This window comes from Oreochromis aureus, linkage group 6 (genome assembly GCF_013358895.1).
Source record: "Oreochromis aureus strain Israel breed Guangdong linkage group 6, ZZ_aureus, whole genome shotgun sequence".
In the NCBI taxonomy this organism is placed as follows: domain Eukaryota; kingdom Metazoa; phylum Chordata; class Actinopteri; order Cichliformes; family Cichlidae; genus Oreochromis; species Oreochromis aureus.
In genome coordinates this window covers 14,027,089-14,045,039 of record NC_052947.1, presented here as the reverse complement: position 1 = coordinate 14,045,039, position 17,951 = coordinate 14,027,089, and the positions used below count along the sequence as shown (strand labels likewise).

The window sequence follows — 17,951 nt, the reverse complement described above, 5'->3', positions numbered from 1 at the left end:
GCAGATCTCGTCTTCATGTTGTCAGTGTAGAGGTTTATAACTGCGTGTACAAATGTTGTTGCAGCTGTAGGTAAAGCACACACTGCAGATACTGAGGTACACAGTTACACAAGGCTACACACGGTTACACACTAATGTTCATGCTGTGCTTCCTTTAACTGTTCTGGAGACAGTGAGACCTGCATAACTGAAGGTAGTTATACAGCTCCACCCAGGCATGTTACCCACTAAAGTGAATACACTGAATATCACAGTCAGACATCACTGACACACTGCATACGTGGGTAAAGCTGTGAAAACTTGGAAGTTTGTTTCTGGTTTCTGGTAGAAGACTTGAGGCCACACATCTCGGCGTCAACCGCACGCTCATCCCAGCAGGAGAAGAGGGGAGGCCCAGATTGGGTGCCCACGGCCAAAGGTTGAGAGTCCCAGTGGACCTGAAGTGTCGGGCACTTGAGCCTGGTAGAGGCTGGCTAGCCTGGTACGAGTCAAGAACTGGTGCCCAAGAACCACACGGCAGCCCCTGCCTCTCGATAAGAGGGAGGTCCAAGCCACCAAGGGAGTAGGGAACACACACACACACACACACACACACACACACACACACACACACACACACACACACACACACACACACACACACACACACACACACACACACACACACACACACACACACACACCAACCATTCGTTCATTCACTGTTACCCACTCACTAATGACACACAGAGAGACGTAAAGACACTTGCACACACATTGACCCCCACCCACCACCATTGAGTTGTCGGCGAGCACGTGGTGCGCCGAATCAACAGCAAACCGGAACGATCCCAAAGTACACCAAAAGCTGCCTGTAGACCCCCGTCCCAGGCAAGGTATGTGGGGAAAAAAAGATGTAGGAAGATGAGTGAATGAGCGAACTAAACTGATGCTTTGGGTGTACCTGGCATAAAACCATTTTTGTCTTCACTTTGAAGCACAGTAGATTTGTTCAAATCTAAGTTATTAAATCCTAACAGGAGCACTTGCAGCATTAAACTGTATACAGCACAGAGTGAGACATGGTGAAAAGCAAGACTTAAAGATGAAGAAGGTAAAAGGCAAAGATTTTTTTTACACTTTGTTGAATAAGCAAAGACTCATTTCAGACATTTCCTTTTCTGATGTCAGTTGTTTATCCTAGTGAGAAAATGTCATTCCTGTGCAGACGAATGTGCAAGAGAGGTACTTACCATTTGGAAATGTCAGTGGGTATAAAAAAAGACAATAAAAAAAAAACACTACTAAACTGATTTTACTTCATTTTTATGTATTATTTTTATTATTAATTCAGAGTTACACAGTAAAACAGAATCATTGAATCACAGTAAAAATGCTGCATTGCCTGTTTTACTCCAGCAGAGGGAGACATGTGCCAAGCCCAGCTCTGATCATTTAAATGACCTTTCTTGGTAAAGGCTAGAAGTAAAGAGGAAGTCGGAGGCTTCTAAATTGCTTTCATGCATTAAATAGGATTGTGATTAAAGTTATTAAGTAACAGATTAAAGCTGTGTACTTTTTGTGCATATGCGGTCACCGTCCAAACATGTGAAAGTGTTCTCTTGCGTTCATCTTGGCCTGATTAACAATCTGCCCTCGAAAACACATCCTGTAGAGCAGATAAGATGTCAGACATCAGTTAATTCCACTGTCAGTGTGAACTTAAACAGAAGTGGTTTAATGATCTGAAAGCCTGGGGTGCAGCTATCTGTCATGGCCAAATCATCAGCTAATGAACCACTCGTTCATACTTTATGCTCGTTTATCTCCGATTCAGCCTTGTGTGTATGTGTCTGTGTGTGTGTGGAGAAAAACAGAGGGAGTACCCGGCTCATTATTAAATATCAGAGTTCAGCTGTAGGTCCAATCAAAACAGCCTTAGGGAAACATCAGCTTAACCAAAGTCATGAGACCAAATTCACTGTGCTGCACACATGCAGCTGTATACACACTCGAACCCACAGTCACACACACTCGCACACAGATAACAGATAAATGTGCGTGATGGCTCTCAGGTCTGTGGATATTGGGGTAGGCAACAATTACGTTACGTTACATTACAGAAATTTGCTGTAACAACAAAGATGGTGTTTCTACGTTATTCTTTATTTACTTTGGTTGCTAGAGGGGCAGACATAGACTGTAATTTATTGTTACAAGTCAACTTGTAACAATAAAGGCAAAATAATAAAAATGGCTACAATCATCTTTTATCCATTGCATTAAAAAGCTTTGCATTATTTCCTGCCATTTTTTTTTTCTTGTGTTTGTTTTTGGCAGAGAGGTGAGTTGTTATTAGCAAGCTGCACATAAAGACTGTACGGCTGCAGTGCACAGGTATAAACACCTATCTTAATTAGTGCTAATAACCATATAAATAATATATAAGTATATACAATATTCACTGTCCAAAACTATAATTTAAAGTGGCCACAACTTTTAATAGTGCAGAACATCCTGTAAACATGTTTGTTTCTGCTGCAAACTTGGACTTTTTAACATGGAATTGATTCACAAACCTCGAGTGGCCATTAAAAGAACTGCACCGTGTGCTCCTTCTTCAGCCCCACACACTGTATACTGAACCCCCCCCCCCCCTAAAAAACATGGATGCAGCTACTGTAAGATCACTGTAAGGTTTTGGACTTGTTACCATGTTTAGAGAGGGTGCAGTACCTTCTTGCAAAGACGCTAAGAAGGGCAAAGACACCAAAAACATTATTTTTTATTTTTAAATCTAAACCTAATTTTGAAGAGTTAAACTAAAAGTAAATCATCCCTTTGCTTTTCCTACTATGACAAGCCAAGCCAAATGTTGATTATGCTGGAAGTATAATATCTGAGTAGTATTAGTACATCACTTATAAATACAGATATATTATTATGATTATTACAAGCACATGGTGTAACAGTAACAGATGGATAAACATATCTGTATTTATAAAAGACATACTAGGAGGAGTAATGATATATAAATGATGAATTAGGCACCTTACTAATACCTTTCTAATGCTTAACAGTGTGACATTACTATAAAGTGCCACCCAAATTTCATATTTTCACTTCGAAATAAACTCCTCCTTGGGCTGAATTGACTTCAACTATAAGAATATCCTGCACAGGCCTGCTAGTGTTGACTATGGTGTCGAATTTAGCATTGATACACAGGCTACACATCAGACACAAACGCTGAAGTGCAGTGCGGGGACGAAATGTCCTGTGCCTCTCAGCTTCTATAAACGAATGCTTCCTTACGTTTCAGAGACCACTGGGGATATATTTTTCTGCTCCCTGCTTTTTCCTCTCATCTCCTTTGTACGATACCGCAGGAGGCTGGTTAGGTTTTCTCTGATGTGTGCTAGCCTGTGTGTGTGTTTGTGGGAGTTTGTGCTGTGGGGTGAGGAGGGGGAGGCGATCGAAACAGCCTGAGCGATGTCGTTCTTAGTCTCTCCATTTTGGGATCAGGACAGGAAGTGGGCTCAACAGAGGAAACATGACCTCCTCCCCCTTCTCTTCTCCTCTCTCCCTCCCTCCCTCTATCCTCTTACTTTTCCCTGTATTCCCTCTTCCTCCCTTTGTCCGTCCCTCCCTCCCCCCTAGTCTGTGCCTACCCATTCACAAGGTCACTTCAGTGTTCTTTTGGAGCCGGGAGCTCTCGTATGGCTGTCACATTCATTTCTGCGGCGTGCCTGAGCGGACCTTAAATTACACTCTGCTTACTTCCTGTGTAAATAAATCTATGTTAACCAGTGATTTCTAAAACAACACTAAAACTCTGGTCTAGTTGTTTCTGGGCTCCCTCCCTCTCTCCTGAGACTTGGAGTCTGTTATGCAGCAGAGCTCCTCTGATTAAAAGCCAAAGCAAAGGTCAGACTCTGCTGGGTAACAGAGATATTGCCCGACTTCAGCTTTACTCTCATGCCCAGTGATCTGGCTGATGAGCTTCATGTTACATTATGTGGGATGAGGGCCTATGGTTAGCCTAGGTTGTAGATCAGTGTGACATTACTTATCAGGAGCTTCAACTCTCTGGCTTCGCAAGAGAGCTTCCCGTGTTCATAAATACTGATTAAACGGCCCCAGGACATTAGAAAAACATATTTGAATTTATTTTCCCCCGCGTTTCTCCTTCAGAGCTCAAAAACATTTCTTAAAAATCCTCACATCTATCTGCCCCCCACCCCTCCTCCCTCAACCCCTCTCCGCTAATCTTTCTACCACTCTTCACTTTCCAGCTCAGAGGGTCTCGACCTCTTGCTTTACTGCATACACACTCAAGCACACAAAAGACGGCCACACTGAGAAAATAAAGAAACAGCGTGTCAGCAAACGGCAGTGTATTTCACCACAGAGCACAGAGCCAAGGCACTGGAAAACAAAAAAACAAAGGCAGAAGACCTCCCTCTTTTCATCCCCCCACCAACCCTCCCGACCTCCATCCTGTTCGCCTTTCAGCGTCTGCATCTGTTTGTTTGTTTCATTGCCTTTTTCTTCCCCAGGCGTTTTCCTTTATGCTCATTTTCTCTCGGACACATCCAGTGCAATGACGACAATTACAAAATTAAACAAAACGACAAAAAAAAAAGTTAAGCGTGAGAGGAAAACAAGGTAGGTTAGCTAACAACACCAACAGAGCAGTTATAGTTACAGTGATACCGTTAGACAGAGTGCCGTTTGTATTTTAAGATGTGCACACAGTGTCAGTCACATACTTACAGTAATTAATGTACAGGATTTATCAACACAAACACAAATGACACAGTTTTAATACAGTATCAGAACAAGGCGAGAGTGGAAACGTTCCCGGTTTGACTCGTTCGCCCTCGAGGCAATGCAGACTTATTACTCGGGGTGGGAAGAGCAGCCCGGCTGTGTCCGACTGCTGCATACCGAAATGCAAATCAGGGGTTTTCATTTAACCTCACTTGATTGGAGGAAAAAAAAAAGTAGATTTTAAAAATGTACAAAGTATGAGGGATGCTCCCGTGAGCAGTTTAACCACCATTAGAAATCAGTGCATAATAATAAGCTACGTAACAGGACAGATTGTGACTGGTTGCATTCACAGTTAACCTGCTGGTTACTTGACTTATAATTTCACCTTTAAACCTGCATTACAAGTGTGTTTGGTCACCAGGCGACACTGGAAAAAGCTGCACTGAACAAAATATTTCTGCAGTTATCAGATTAACGCAATGCAGAAAAAAATCCAGTCATTACATTCAAATCAATCAAATCAAGACATCTTGATGGACCGGGTAATATAAACTCTCTTGTGGCTTTTTCGGTTTTTGCTCTGCACCTCCTCCTGAACAAATATCTGACATTTCAGCTGCTAAATAGTCCACTATGTTCACAGGCTGGCTGCTATTTTTGTCCAGCTGCAGTTTAGCGTTTGGAAAGAAGTGCAGTGTGGTCGGTTTTTAGGACTTTTTTGGGATGGAAACAAGGCCATGAGTGGTGAGAGTGAACCAAACAAGTAATGTTGGAGACTCTAAAACCAAAACAATGAGCTCAAGGACACTATGAAACTTCATATAAAGCTGCAGGGAACTTTAGAGGAGCGTGACGATACACATATCTGTATATATATGCATAGAAATTGTCTGAAGGTCAATAGGCACCAAAAATGCTCTGGTTTCCATTTGCAGTCAAGAACGTCTGACGGATGAACCAGGGGAACACATTTTCCGATGTGCAATTTGGAAAAAACATCTGCTATCACCTGATTTAAAAAACAAACAAACTGCATTTATAAACAATTGGCAATCAATGGAACAGGAAGTCTTAGATGAGATGATGACCGCTGATCTGTGGATTTGTTACCTCGAGCCTTTCCCTTTCATATACACAGCATTTACCAAAGCTTTTTTTTTTTTAAATATTGGAACATCTTCAGTGAAATTACTTTAATTCCAAAATTTAAGCGGATTGTATTTTCAAAAATTTAAATCTGTTTTTTTTCTTGTTTTTTTTTTAATGCAGCGGACATTTAAATAAATGATCTCGAGCCATCGTTTATCACTGAACTTGCATTTCTGACAGTAATCAAATATTTTGATTTGAAGGCAGCACTTCTTTCTGGCAGTTTCCTGTTTTCCTTACACAGCCAACTACTTCGTTCAGGACACTTTCTAGGAACTCATTAGGAAATCACAGACTAGCCAGACACCAGAACGTGTTTAAACTCGCTTCCCTGTGATGATTTTTTTGTTTCTTTTTTAAAAAAAAGTCTGGCTTGCGTAGCTCACTTGTTATTGTCTCAGTGTTTTTGCTAGGAAGGCTTCCCACCCCGACTGCTACAAGTCCAAAATGGCTACAAGAAACACGGGGATAAGGTCATCTGCAGTTCAATCTCTTCATTTTCTGGCACGTTTACAGGACAAAGGGAACAGGAACAAGCAGTGTAACCAGAACCCAAAGCTTTTTTGTAGATTTTTTAAAATACTTTTTACTATATTTCTTTTTATACTGCCTCAGGTCAAGTCTAGGCTATTGTGGTGGATCTACTGGGATGCTATGGGAATCACAGAAGAGAGAGAAAAGCTCGGGAAAGGCGTATGGATTCATACAAAACCAGGAGCTGCGTGCACTTTTCAGAGCTTAGATGAGACTCTAATTTGACCGTCTACTTCTGAGGAGAAGAACAATGTGTCTATTGTGCCGAGGAGGAGTGGGATTAGAAGAATAAGACTTGTTATCTGCAGCTGTTGATCTCTCGAACAATGACGGGAACAAGAGAATTAACACAAGACGAGGAAAGAAAAGACGGGGCAGGAGAGGACGAGCGGTGTAGCGCAGCTCGGTCTCACTCCTCTGCTGAAGTTCATTGACAGGAACACTTGTGCAACCTTTTCACATAACACAGCATATGACCAGTATGGACCCCAAACCCCCTTCCCTCTGTCACGCGTACTTTAAGACACAGTATGTTTCAGCTCCAAACCTCATGTTTTTCCTCCTCGTATTCTTTCTCTGCGCTTCTTTCCCCTCCCGCGGCGTGTTCACACAGCTCGGGCTACATTTCAACAGGCAGCAGTCTGACTGGGTTTAGTGACATGTTGTCATGAGTCTTATATACATAAGAGAAAAACAACGTTCAGTGCTCATGTCATGTAGTTGGTGCTTTCCTCTACATTTTTTACACATCTTGGAAACCTGTGCAAGGAAAAGCCCACTGTCTTTTTCTTTTTTTTTTTTCTTTTTTTTTTTTTTACAGCATTCACACATTTATACAGGTTAAACATAGAGATTCCACAGGGGCCAAAACGTCCAGAGTTGCTTCAGGGCTCCACAGGTTCAGAGGTCACTAAGATCCACTCTGCGTGGGTCAAGTGATGGTTCCACAGGTCAGTGTTGCGTCGGATCAAAGGAGACCTTCTCAGTCCTCCAGGCCTGGATTCACGGCTGGTTTCACAGTTAACAGTCAGAGAGGCCTTCGTCTGTCACGTGAAGGTCACTGCAGCATTATATCTTTGAGGTTTTCCTGCAGGATGGTGTCCTTCACAGCGTGGAAGACAAAGCGGATATTTTCTGTGTCTACTGCAGTGGTGAAGTGATGGAAAAGCGGTTTCCCTCGGTTTCTCCTCTTACGACTAAACAACTGCACCAGGAACGCCTGGAAGAAGCAGAGGAGGAAGAGTCTTTATGTGCGTGTGTTCACATATACTATACTGATGTAAATGCACATCAGTTACACATGGCCTAAGCTTCAGATAATGAGGTCAATGTAGAGTGGAGAAAAAAACTATTTGATCCCCTGCTTAATTTATACATTTATTCACTTACAAAGATTTGAATAGTCTCTAATTTTCATGGTAGTTTAATTTTAATAGAGAGATATTGCCCCAACAACAAAAAACACACACACATTTACATAAAAGTTATAAATTGATTTGCATGTCTCCCACAGATTGACTATGTTCCACTGTGGCACACAGATTACAATCAATAAATCAATCAGTCAGTTACAGATACTCCTGATATCAGCTTGTCCACTGGACACCGGTCCAGACAATCAATTTCTCCCATTCCAACCTCTCCAGCACCACGAGCGAACTGCTGAAGGACATCAGGGACAAGATGCAGACATACACAACCATTGTAGTGATTGTAAAAGATCAGTCACCCTCGCGATCTGGAGCTCCATGCAAGACCTGTCCTCACAGGGTGAGGTTGATCATGAGAAAGGTGGTGGATTGGGATAAATTGCTGTGGTCAAACGGAGCTCTTTGGCATCAACTTGACCCGCTGTGTTTGGAGGAAGAGAAATCTTCAGTATGACCCAAAGAACACCACCCCCACAGTCAAGCACGGAGGTGGAAACATTATGCTTTTGTTTTTCTGGACGGGGCCACCTACTGCAAAATCACGCACAAGGACCTTAATCAGCCAGAACGCTGAAGATGAGTCATGGATGGGCCATCCAGCATGACAATACCCCAAAACATACTGCCAGTGCAACAAAGGAGTGGCTAAAGAAGAAGCACAATCAGATCATGAGTGGCCTAGCCAGCCTCCAGACTTAAACATATAGAGAATCTGTGGCTGGAGCTAAAGCTTCGAGTTGCAAAGCGGCAGCCAAGAAACCTAATTTATAGACATTTCTGAGAGTTTCTGTAAAGATGAGTGAGAATCCCCTCAAACCTGCTGATCAGCTACAAGAAACATCTTACCACTATGCTTGCCAAAAAGGGTTTCTCCATCAAGTACTAAGTGATGTTTTGCTGGCACCTCAAATGCTTATTCCACTCAATGACATGCAAATCAATTTCAAACTTTTATGTAATGTGTTTTTTCTGGATTTCTGGTTGATGCACTGTCTCTGTCTGTTAATATGAAACTTTCATAAAGACGAGAGAGACTGTTCATTTCTCTGTGAGTGAGCAAACTTATAAATTCAGCAGAAGATCAAGTGATTATTTCTCCCACAGTATGTGTAAGCACTGCTCTAAACACTGTTTAAATATTTCTACTCTTGATGCTGTAATGACAGCAGATATCCTTAATATGGTCAACTAAGGCTCTGGCTGCGAGCACAGAAGCCCCACCCACCTGCCGTTTGAACCTTCTGTTTGCATAGGAGAACCAATCTGAAGGAAGGAGCTAAAACAGCTTGCTTCAAACAGTGGATAAACTGAGGGGCCTGATCAGAACAGTGCAAGATAAATAAATCATGCAAAATTAATCCAGTAGAGTCCAAGAATAAACATCTAGAGCTACAGTGAGCATAATAAGTCTTTTCAGGAAGGTTTCTCAGTAACCAGATAGCATGGAGGTGGAAGCCCTGCAAACAGCTCTCAGTGCTAAGCAAATGTGTTTCAGTGACTCCTTTTCATCCTTCATGAAAGGAAAGGAGCTAATGCTGCTGCTGAGTTTGAAGCGATGCTCTATCTGACGGTTAAAAACAAAACAGTGATCAACACGGCTTACAGGCTGTGAGAAAAATACTGGTGTACTTCCTCTTTTATAACTAGTTAAGATGCTCACATGTTTTAAACCCTTAAAAATATGCTGAAACCTCTAATCTTATGCTTCTGCTGTAAAATCTGCTCGTCACAAAGCTGGCATCTACAGTGGTAACTGTGGCTAAGGAGAAAGAGCGAGTCAGCTAAAAATGGTAAAGGTCAGCGGTTCAATACCCGACTGCGTCAATCTGCATTTTGAACCCTGAGTTTGGATATTAGGTTTAAAGGCATACATGGGTGGATGAGATTTGTAGTAAGAAACCAGTACCAGTACTTTAAAACACTTAGAAAGCTGCACTGTAACACACAGGTTGCAGAGAAACCCAGGTAGTATTAGTAATGCGCTCATTTTGAGTGTTGCTCTATAATCCAGCTTTTAGGATTATCATTAATTATCTTGACTTCAGTCACGGATGCTAAAAGCCTTATTAGAGGCAAGAAGCAACCTGGATTATCTCCTCAGAAACGAGAGAAAATATGAGTTGGCAGAAAAACAAGCCTTTAATTAGCAGTATTAACGTTAACTGTATTTCTTTTTTAAAATAAAGCCTTGGTAATAAATTGATGTCTTTATAAACGCTCCTTTACATCTTTCATTGTTGCCCATAACAACCTATGTGTGTGATGATAGAAATTTCGGTCCTTATAAGCTTACATGTATGGTAAACGGATAGAGCCTTTCTACTCTACTGAGCACCCAAAGCCTCAGCTACCCATTCTCTCCCATTTATGCAAACCCTTTTTTAAGTAAGTTCTTTTTATCTAACATTCACACACTTGGGATTACTATCTTGCCCGAGGATATTTGGCATGCAGACTTCCGATTAGCAGATGACCTGCTGCAGCGACCCATGTATGGGCAGCTTCTTCTGGAATGCATGAAAGTTACCACTGTTGCAAAGTTGCATTGAGAAAGATAATGGAGCACTTTAGGAAGACGCTCAAAATCTGCGACTGCGTTCAGAGTTTTGTGAAACCTCGGGTTACCTGTACGTCCTCTAGCCTGCGAGGGTCTCCTCTGAACTCAGGAAAGTTCTTGCGAATGTCGGCCGTGCGAATCTTTTCCACCAGCAGGTCCGTCTTGTTGAGGAAGAGGATGATGGACACGTTCAGGAAGAGCTTGTTGTTGACGATGGTCTCGAAGATGTTCATACTCTCGACCAGACGGTTTGTCCTGCGGTCCTCCATCAAGACCTGGAATCACATCGGCTCAACGTTATTCTTTGTCTAGTTATTTATTTTTTTCTAGGTCTTATCTGCGTGCCAATTAAGGGTTCAGTCGTCATCATATGACCGCTGACTTGAACTCGAGCCACGACTGTGGGAACAATGAAGTTTCCTCAGCGCACCACAAAGAGGGCTTTGTGTTAACCGCAAATGTTGTGTGTCTCTCTGATGTTTCTTGTGCATTTCGCAATCCCAACAGTCAAGAGACTCGTCTGACAAACGTTCCCACTGCATCAGCGTTTCATAATTGGGCTGATATGTGGTTTTTTTTGTGTGCATGTACCTGGTCGTACTCCGACGACGAGGCCATGAAGAGTATCGAGGTTATCCCGTCGAAGCACTGAAACCACTTCTGCCTCTGGGACCGCTGCCCTCCAACATCCACCATCTTAAAGGGAATCTTTTTGATGACAAAGTCGTGCTCGACAATCCCTTTAGTCGCCTTCCTCGCAAACAAAATGTCTTGCTTGCTGGGAATATAGTTCTGAAAAAGGATATGAGAACATTGTCTTGCAAGGTAAAAAGTACAGAGTGTGCTTCAGATTTAACTAGTCACTATGACTCACCAGTTGTCCAATACGATCCAAGTTATCCAGGAAGTATTTGACCGACTCACTCTGCAGACAAGAAGGAAAGAATCCATTACAGCTGTGACACAGACCCGAGTCATCTTATACGCATTAAGCAAACTTAAAAGACTCAAAATAATCAAATTACAGCTCTTGATCACATTATCGGAACGATTTCATTTCTTGTATTTCTTCCTTCTTTAATTCTCATTTCCATAGAGGCTGTCGTACTGTGGTTATTAATTTAACAAGACATCAATCGTTGCAACAAAGGACAGAAACCATGTGAACGACCACAATCATATTAGTCCCATTACATCTGCTCGCAGCTTGATCACATCTAGTTATCGTGTCACACAAAACCTGCCACCAGTCCGCAGCTCTTTAAAACTCAAGATGACATTAAAGCAGCACTGATCCACATTTTCCAATCAACAAAGGATCAAGCAGTGACTTTTAATTTGAAAAATCGCGGTTACAAACCCGCAGAGAATATAAACCTGAGGTGCGGCTCACCTCAGGTTTATTTAGCGTTTTGGCTTCTTTCGGCTCATTGTGCTGGTGTGACAGCCTCATGTTGTGGTCTAAAGATCAGCCATTAGAGAGCAGAGAAAATCAGTTTTCTGTAGAGGCCCACAATCACACCCCCACAGCTTTAACGCTGTTCTGACATCGCGTTTACCGAGTTTGTAGCAGAAACAACTCGGATTTGCCCTGATGATCATTTTAGAGTAAACATTAGCATGCCAGATACATTTAACTAGACATATGTGAACGTGGGAAATAATAAGGTTGTCGTTATATTCCCATCGTGACTTATCTGTGCATGCTTCATATCGTGACCCCTATGCAAAGATGCGTTTTAAATATCTCTTTGCTTTCCTCTTTCTAGCTCTCTGTAAAGCACTCTGAACGACCTTGTTTCTGAACAGAGCTGTTTGATTTGACTGCACCAATTTTCCAGCTGGAGCAGAGAGCTATTTTCACATTTAATAAACTTACAGTAAATAATCTGCCTAAAGGCAAACAGCAGCCAGACAAAGTTAAACACAGAGATATTTCACTGTGTTTCAGGACACAATAAAAATAATCTGCTCCCTACCAGGTCTTAAAATTCAACAACATCCTAAAGGATAGTTACACTTTGTTACTTTATATTCATAAAAAGAGCAAAAGCAGTGTGAAAAGCCAAGTACATCCTTACTGCTTATAATGGTAATTAGCAACGAGGTGCACTTGATTAACTGATCATCAGCAAGTGTAAACACGCCAAAGAGGAAAGCCTTTACCGATGATCTTAAAGAAGTTAATTGTTTCAATGTGGGAGGGACTATAAAGCCATTTTAAAGTAACTTTAATTCCATCACTCTGCAGGGAGAAAGATTATTGACAAATGGAAAACAGTCAAGACAGATGCCAATCTTTGCAGGGGTGGAAGGTCCAAAAAAAACAAAAAGCCACATCTCAGGCTCTGCAGGCCTCAGTTAGCATGTTAAATGTTAAAGTTCATGACAGTACAATCAGAAAAACACTGAACAGGCATGGCTTGTTTGGAATGGCTGCCAGGAGAAAGACACTCTGAAAAGAACATGGCAGTGCAGCTTTGCAAAACTGCATTTGAAGAAACTAAGAGATCTGGAACGCTGTCCTTGACAGATGACACCAAAGCAGATGATGTTTAGAAATAATGCACAATGCCACTAAAGACAGGATATCAACACAAACACCTCACACCAGCTGTCAGCACGGTGATGGAGGGGTGATGATTTGGGCTTGTTTTGCAGCCACATAACCTGGGCACTCACGTAGTCCCTGAGTGGATCATGAACTCCTCTGTGTACCAAAGTATTCTAGAGTCTAATGTGAGGCCATCTGTCTGACAAGATAAAGCTTTGTCCTTTTGCCCTGTCTGAGGCTGTATTTACATAATTTTAAGACTTGTAGTGGCTATGGTACACAGATGGTGTCCTTTCTTTTTACCATGACTGTATACAGACCAGAGATACTCGCACAAATGAGAGAATATAACAGACAACACGCTGCACAAAAGGTAGGCTGTGGCGTCACAAGGCGACCCTGTGATGAATTAATCTGGTCTCACGTGGGCACGTATCAAAACCCGACTTCCACATACAGCCGATTTACACGGAGAAGAGAAATGAAACCGAGGATAAAACAATGTGATGAACATGACTTAATTTACAGGAATAAGGAAACACAATAAGATGGATCACGTGTCACGCTGTACAGTTGCACCATGTTCCAGTCTATAGAAAGAACATGATTCGAATCATTTCATATCCTCTGCAAACATCCACTGAATCAGTCATCAGGGAAGTACCTAAAAATGACCACAGTCTCTGCGCTGAACACACAAAACTTAATTTAGTGGAATATCCCAGTGTGCTATCAACTCTTTCACTTTAGATCACACAAGATTACATCCAAGATCTTTGCCGACTCTTTTTCTGAATGCATATAGCACAGCTGAAGTTTTTGGATGTAGCTTTCCTGATACTTCATACAGCGGTTGGGTTTCGTTCATTTTTGCTAGCTTTGAAACTCAATTAGACAACTGTTGAAACTTGAGATGTGTAGTCCATTACTACGAGCACCATGTGTGCTTTTTTGTCACTGCTCCACCATCCACTGTTGGATAGTAATGTGGTTTAAGTGCACGCCGATCTTCACTGCAATGGATCGCGCAGCTCACTCAGGTTTTAAGAGGCTGCTAATTGATTTTCATGCTGCTTGGAAATGAATGGAAACCAGCGGGAAGGAAAAAAGTTTATTTGGTTTCTCTACAGCACGGGAGCTTGATCTTCAGGGTGTCGTGCTATATTCATGTCATGTGCTGTAAATGGGCTGAAAGCAAGCAGAAATAATAGGTATATGCATTTCAAACTGGAATCAGGCTGATTCCCAACAGAAGTTTAAAAATGAACCTTTCTCTTCCTCCCTCTTTCTCTTAAATACACTCAGATTCAACAGGAAACAGCTGTGTGTGTGAAAACAGGAGAGGAGAGGGGGAGGGATTCGCGAGTCAGACAGAATTCAAAGTTTGAAAGTCATTTTAGCACTTCCATCACACGCACACACTACAATATAACATTATTCCTCTTTAATGTCGTGCTGACAGCAGCTTTTTCCAGATGTTTCAGTGTCTTTCAAACTGATCAACAAGCAACAGTTAAAAAAAAACAAAAAACAACTCTTACTCTTCATGTTGGCCCTGACATGCCCCATAACAACCAGGAAATGTGACCTCTGTGTGGGTGAGATGTGAACCGGTGACCCCGCCGATGACCTACGGTGTCACTGGCAATAGGAAACACAAAGCCGGGGGGCTCTGATTGGTTCAGCCGGACACGAACGGCAGGGGAGGCTGGTTGGAGGGAAAAGAAGGGAGAGGGGAATTCCCAGAGATGAAGGGATACGCAGACACACCAGACAGACACGGACACGCACGTGAGTGTGCGCCCGCAGATGCGCTGACACGCACGCACGCACGCGCGCTCAAGCACAGATCGTTTCCACAGACGCTTCAACTGCCATCAGCACAAATGAAACAGTCTGATCATTCATGCGGTCGAAGCTTCAGACTGAATTTATTTTATTAGATCAAGGATGGATTTTAGTGCCCGGTAATGCAGAGCTGTAAATGAATAAAATATAGCTCTGGGCGTGCATGTGGGCGTGAGCACGCATGTGTGTGAGTGTGCACGTATGTGAGCCCGTGTGTGTGTGTGCATTTGTGTGTGTGTTGAGTAAGGCAGGAGGAATGTCTCCATTCATGGTGTGAATGGGCAGATTAGAGGCTTTATTCCAGCAAAGACCTGAATAAGCTCCTGTTCTGTGTGTGTGTGTGTGTGTGTGTGTGTGTGTGTGTGTGTGTGTGTGTGTGTGGGGGCACAGGTATATGTGTCACTGAGTGTGGAACTAAGTGCAGTGCTACTGTGGGTCAGTCCTTTCAATTCAAATAATAATAAATATTATTTTTTTATTAACTAATGAAGAATTTTAAAATTTAAAATGTCCACTGACCTTTCCAGAGTGTAATTTTATGACACCACATAAGTACATTGTTATTTATTTATTAACAAAGAATGAATCAACACTGTTACACTTTATGCCCAAAAGCTTTGAATGACACACGATGATTTCTTGAGCGCAGGCAGACTGGCACAGTCATCGATGTGCTTGGTGAGTCAGGTGGAGAAGTTGCTGTTTGCCTCATGCAGTGATGATACAGGATTTTTAATATCTGATTTTTAGTCCTTTAAAAATCAGATCGGGTGATCGTGGCTCAAGAGTTGGGAGTTCGCCTTGTAATCGGAAGGTTGCCGGTTCGAGCCCTGGCTTGGACCGTCTTGGTTGTTGTGTCCTTGGGCAAGACACTTCACCCGTTGCCTACTGGTGGTGGTCAGAGGGCCCGGTGGCGCCAGTGTCCGGCAGCCTCGCCTCTGTCAGTGCGCCCCAGGGTGGCTGTGGCTACAATGTAGCTTGCCATCACCAGTGTGTGGATGACTGGATATGTAAAGCGCTTTGGGGTCCTTAGGGACTATTAAAGTGCTATATAAATACAGACCATTTAAAAATCAGATATTTTGGTACATTGGTCGATATTTTTTTTCTTTTAGAGACACATTACATAAAAAGACCTCCCCTTCATTTATATGTCCATTTGTTCACACTCTTCTGACTCTGCTCAGTCTCTCTATTACTATTTTCTCTATTATTGTAGGGTCTTCACCGTACATGTATAAGGCGACTCATGTTATGATTTGATGCTAAATAAACAAAACTGAATTGAATAGATCAGCTGGTTGTTTGTTGCAAACTGCCCTCTAGTGGTGAATCTATGCAACATCACCACTGGTATCACGATTGTAGGGTGTTTCTCCCCTGTCTTCGTTACTTTTTAATTGTCATTTTTCGAAAATTTAAATGTCAGTACAGATTGATCGACAAGTGGCTAATACTGGCTAGCCGGGCTTTAACCTCCAGAGCTGGAAATAAATCAATCAATAAATAAAGCTGAGTGCCAAAAACTGCAGTTCCTTGAGTGGCCACTTGAGGCTGACTCCGAAAATGAGCTGTTGCCCAAAGACCAACGACACATCTGAAACAAGCATTTTTACAGATGAGAATTTTTATGTACGTGACCTGTTAAACTGAATTACACCTTAAAGTTTTGTTATGGGGCACTGCCGCTGAACTAGACCTGTTGACTATGTTCGTGGTATAGGGTGTCTAAATAATATGCTCAACCACCCAAGAAGTCGGCACTCTGGGTTACTTAGCACTAATTAGGTTACTCTGTGTTATGTATGCCTGCACAGTCTGAGGATGTTTTGCTGCTGTTAGCTAAAACGGTGCCTGCTGTCGACAGCAGGCACAACATGAAAACTGCAGCTTCAAAACTGGAGTTGACCATCTTTTCTTTTCAGTCTATGCTTATTGCAGACAAAGAACTGTTATCTATTAAATTTACAGTATGGCACACAGCAAACAGCTACATTTAAAAAGTGCAAAACTTTGCTCGTCGACCTGTGCATGATAAACATGCAGGCTGGGTTTGATAGAAGTCAAATGCAGCATCATCAGTTTTAAAAGGGTGAGAAGTAGGAATCAAAAATCAACGATTAAAAAAAAATCATCGATTTTTGAATCCTACTTCTCTAACACTGAAGGGGAAGCAGTTTCAGTTTGGATTTAAATTAAATCCAGAAAACGTTACAAAACCTCATCAATGTGACAAATCAACGAATCTAAACCAAGTGTTCCAGCTGTAATGCTCAATGTGATCTATATTTCTGAGCGGAGTTCAAGCAATTTATAGAAAAAAAGCTTCAGTTCACTTTTCTCCAGTTTTGTCTGGAATAGAAACTGGAGGGGGGGGAATTTGTTGCCGATACTCTTCAACACAGCTGTGCTCAGCTTCAGCTCGCAGCTCAGGTTTCCTGTTCAGGGAGGGATTATGTTTGAAATCTATCAGTCTAAAACATGCACTCACTAGCTGGTGCAGATCCACCACTATCTTATTTGCAATCCCTGCTCTGGGGATATTTTATGTTTCTTCCTATCAAGGCAGGGATATGCATTATAGATAAAATGGGGTACCACAGACACACTATACACAATGTTAAACCTCAGCAAGGCCCAAGTCATCGATGAAGTGTGCGTGTGTGCAGCGTCGCACGCATTTGTGCATTTATAGCCTCTTTACACCTTTGTGAGACTTCAAAGTCCCCTGAACGGTACAAAGTCTAAACCTACGCTGAAGACAGCAGCCACCACTTACTGTCACTCCTTGATCTACAGCCTTGTTTTCCTCGAGCAGGGGAGGTTCGATGTTTATGTCCTGTATCAAACTGCGTGTTATCTGGGTGTGGTGGGAAAACAGAAAAGCCTCCAAGTAAACAAACTCCTTGCCTGTGCTCGCTTTGGGTTTGTTTTTCCCCTCACTATCTCCCCTTTTCCTTCGCTCCATTTTCACTGTGGGAGACTCCCCATCTCCACGCTCATCTCCGCTTTCCACTCCCTTTCTCTCTTCCTCTCATCGGACTCTCCTCCCTCTCCCCCGTCTGCTCGCGGCCCAGCTCGGGCCCAGTTGTGCCTGGGAAAAGCTGATTGCGGTGTCCCCGGA

At 42.4% G+C, this 17,951-nt stretch overlaps 1 protein-coding gene across 2 annotated transcripts in view; it reads right to left on the bottom strand.

Annotated features, from left to right (window-relative positions):
* Positions 1-4,361: 4,361 nt before the first annotated feature.
* The window catches only part of gna12a (guanine nucleotide binding protein (G protein) alpha 12a), a 29,001-nt gene continuing 15,411 nt past the window's right edge, over positions 4,362-17,951 (bottom strand). For both annotated transcript variants that reach the window (XM_031729767.2, XM_031729766.2), the window contains 4 exons: positions 11,300-11,350; positions 11,017-11,217; positions 10,494-10,700; positions 4,362-7,657 (listed from right to left, as the gene is read on the bottom strand). In XM_031729767.2, the coding sequence (XP_031585627.1) occupies positions 7,496-7,657; positions 10,494-10,700; positions 11,017-11,217; positions 11,300-11,350 (621 nt within the window). In that variant the 3' untranslated portion in view covers positions 4,362-7,495. The remainder of the gene's footprint in view (positions 7,658-10,493; positions 10,701-11,016; positions 11,218-11,299; positions 11,351-17,951) is intronic.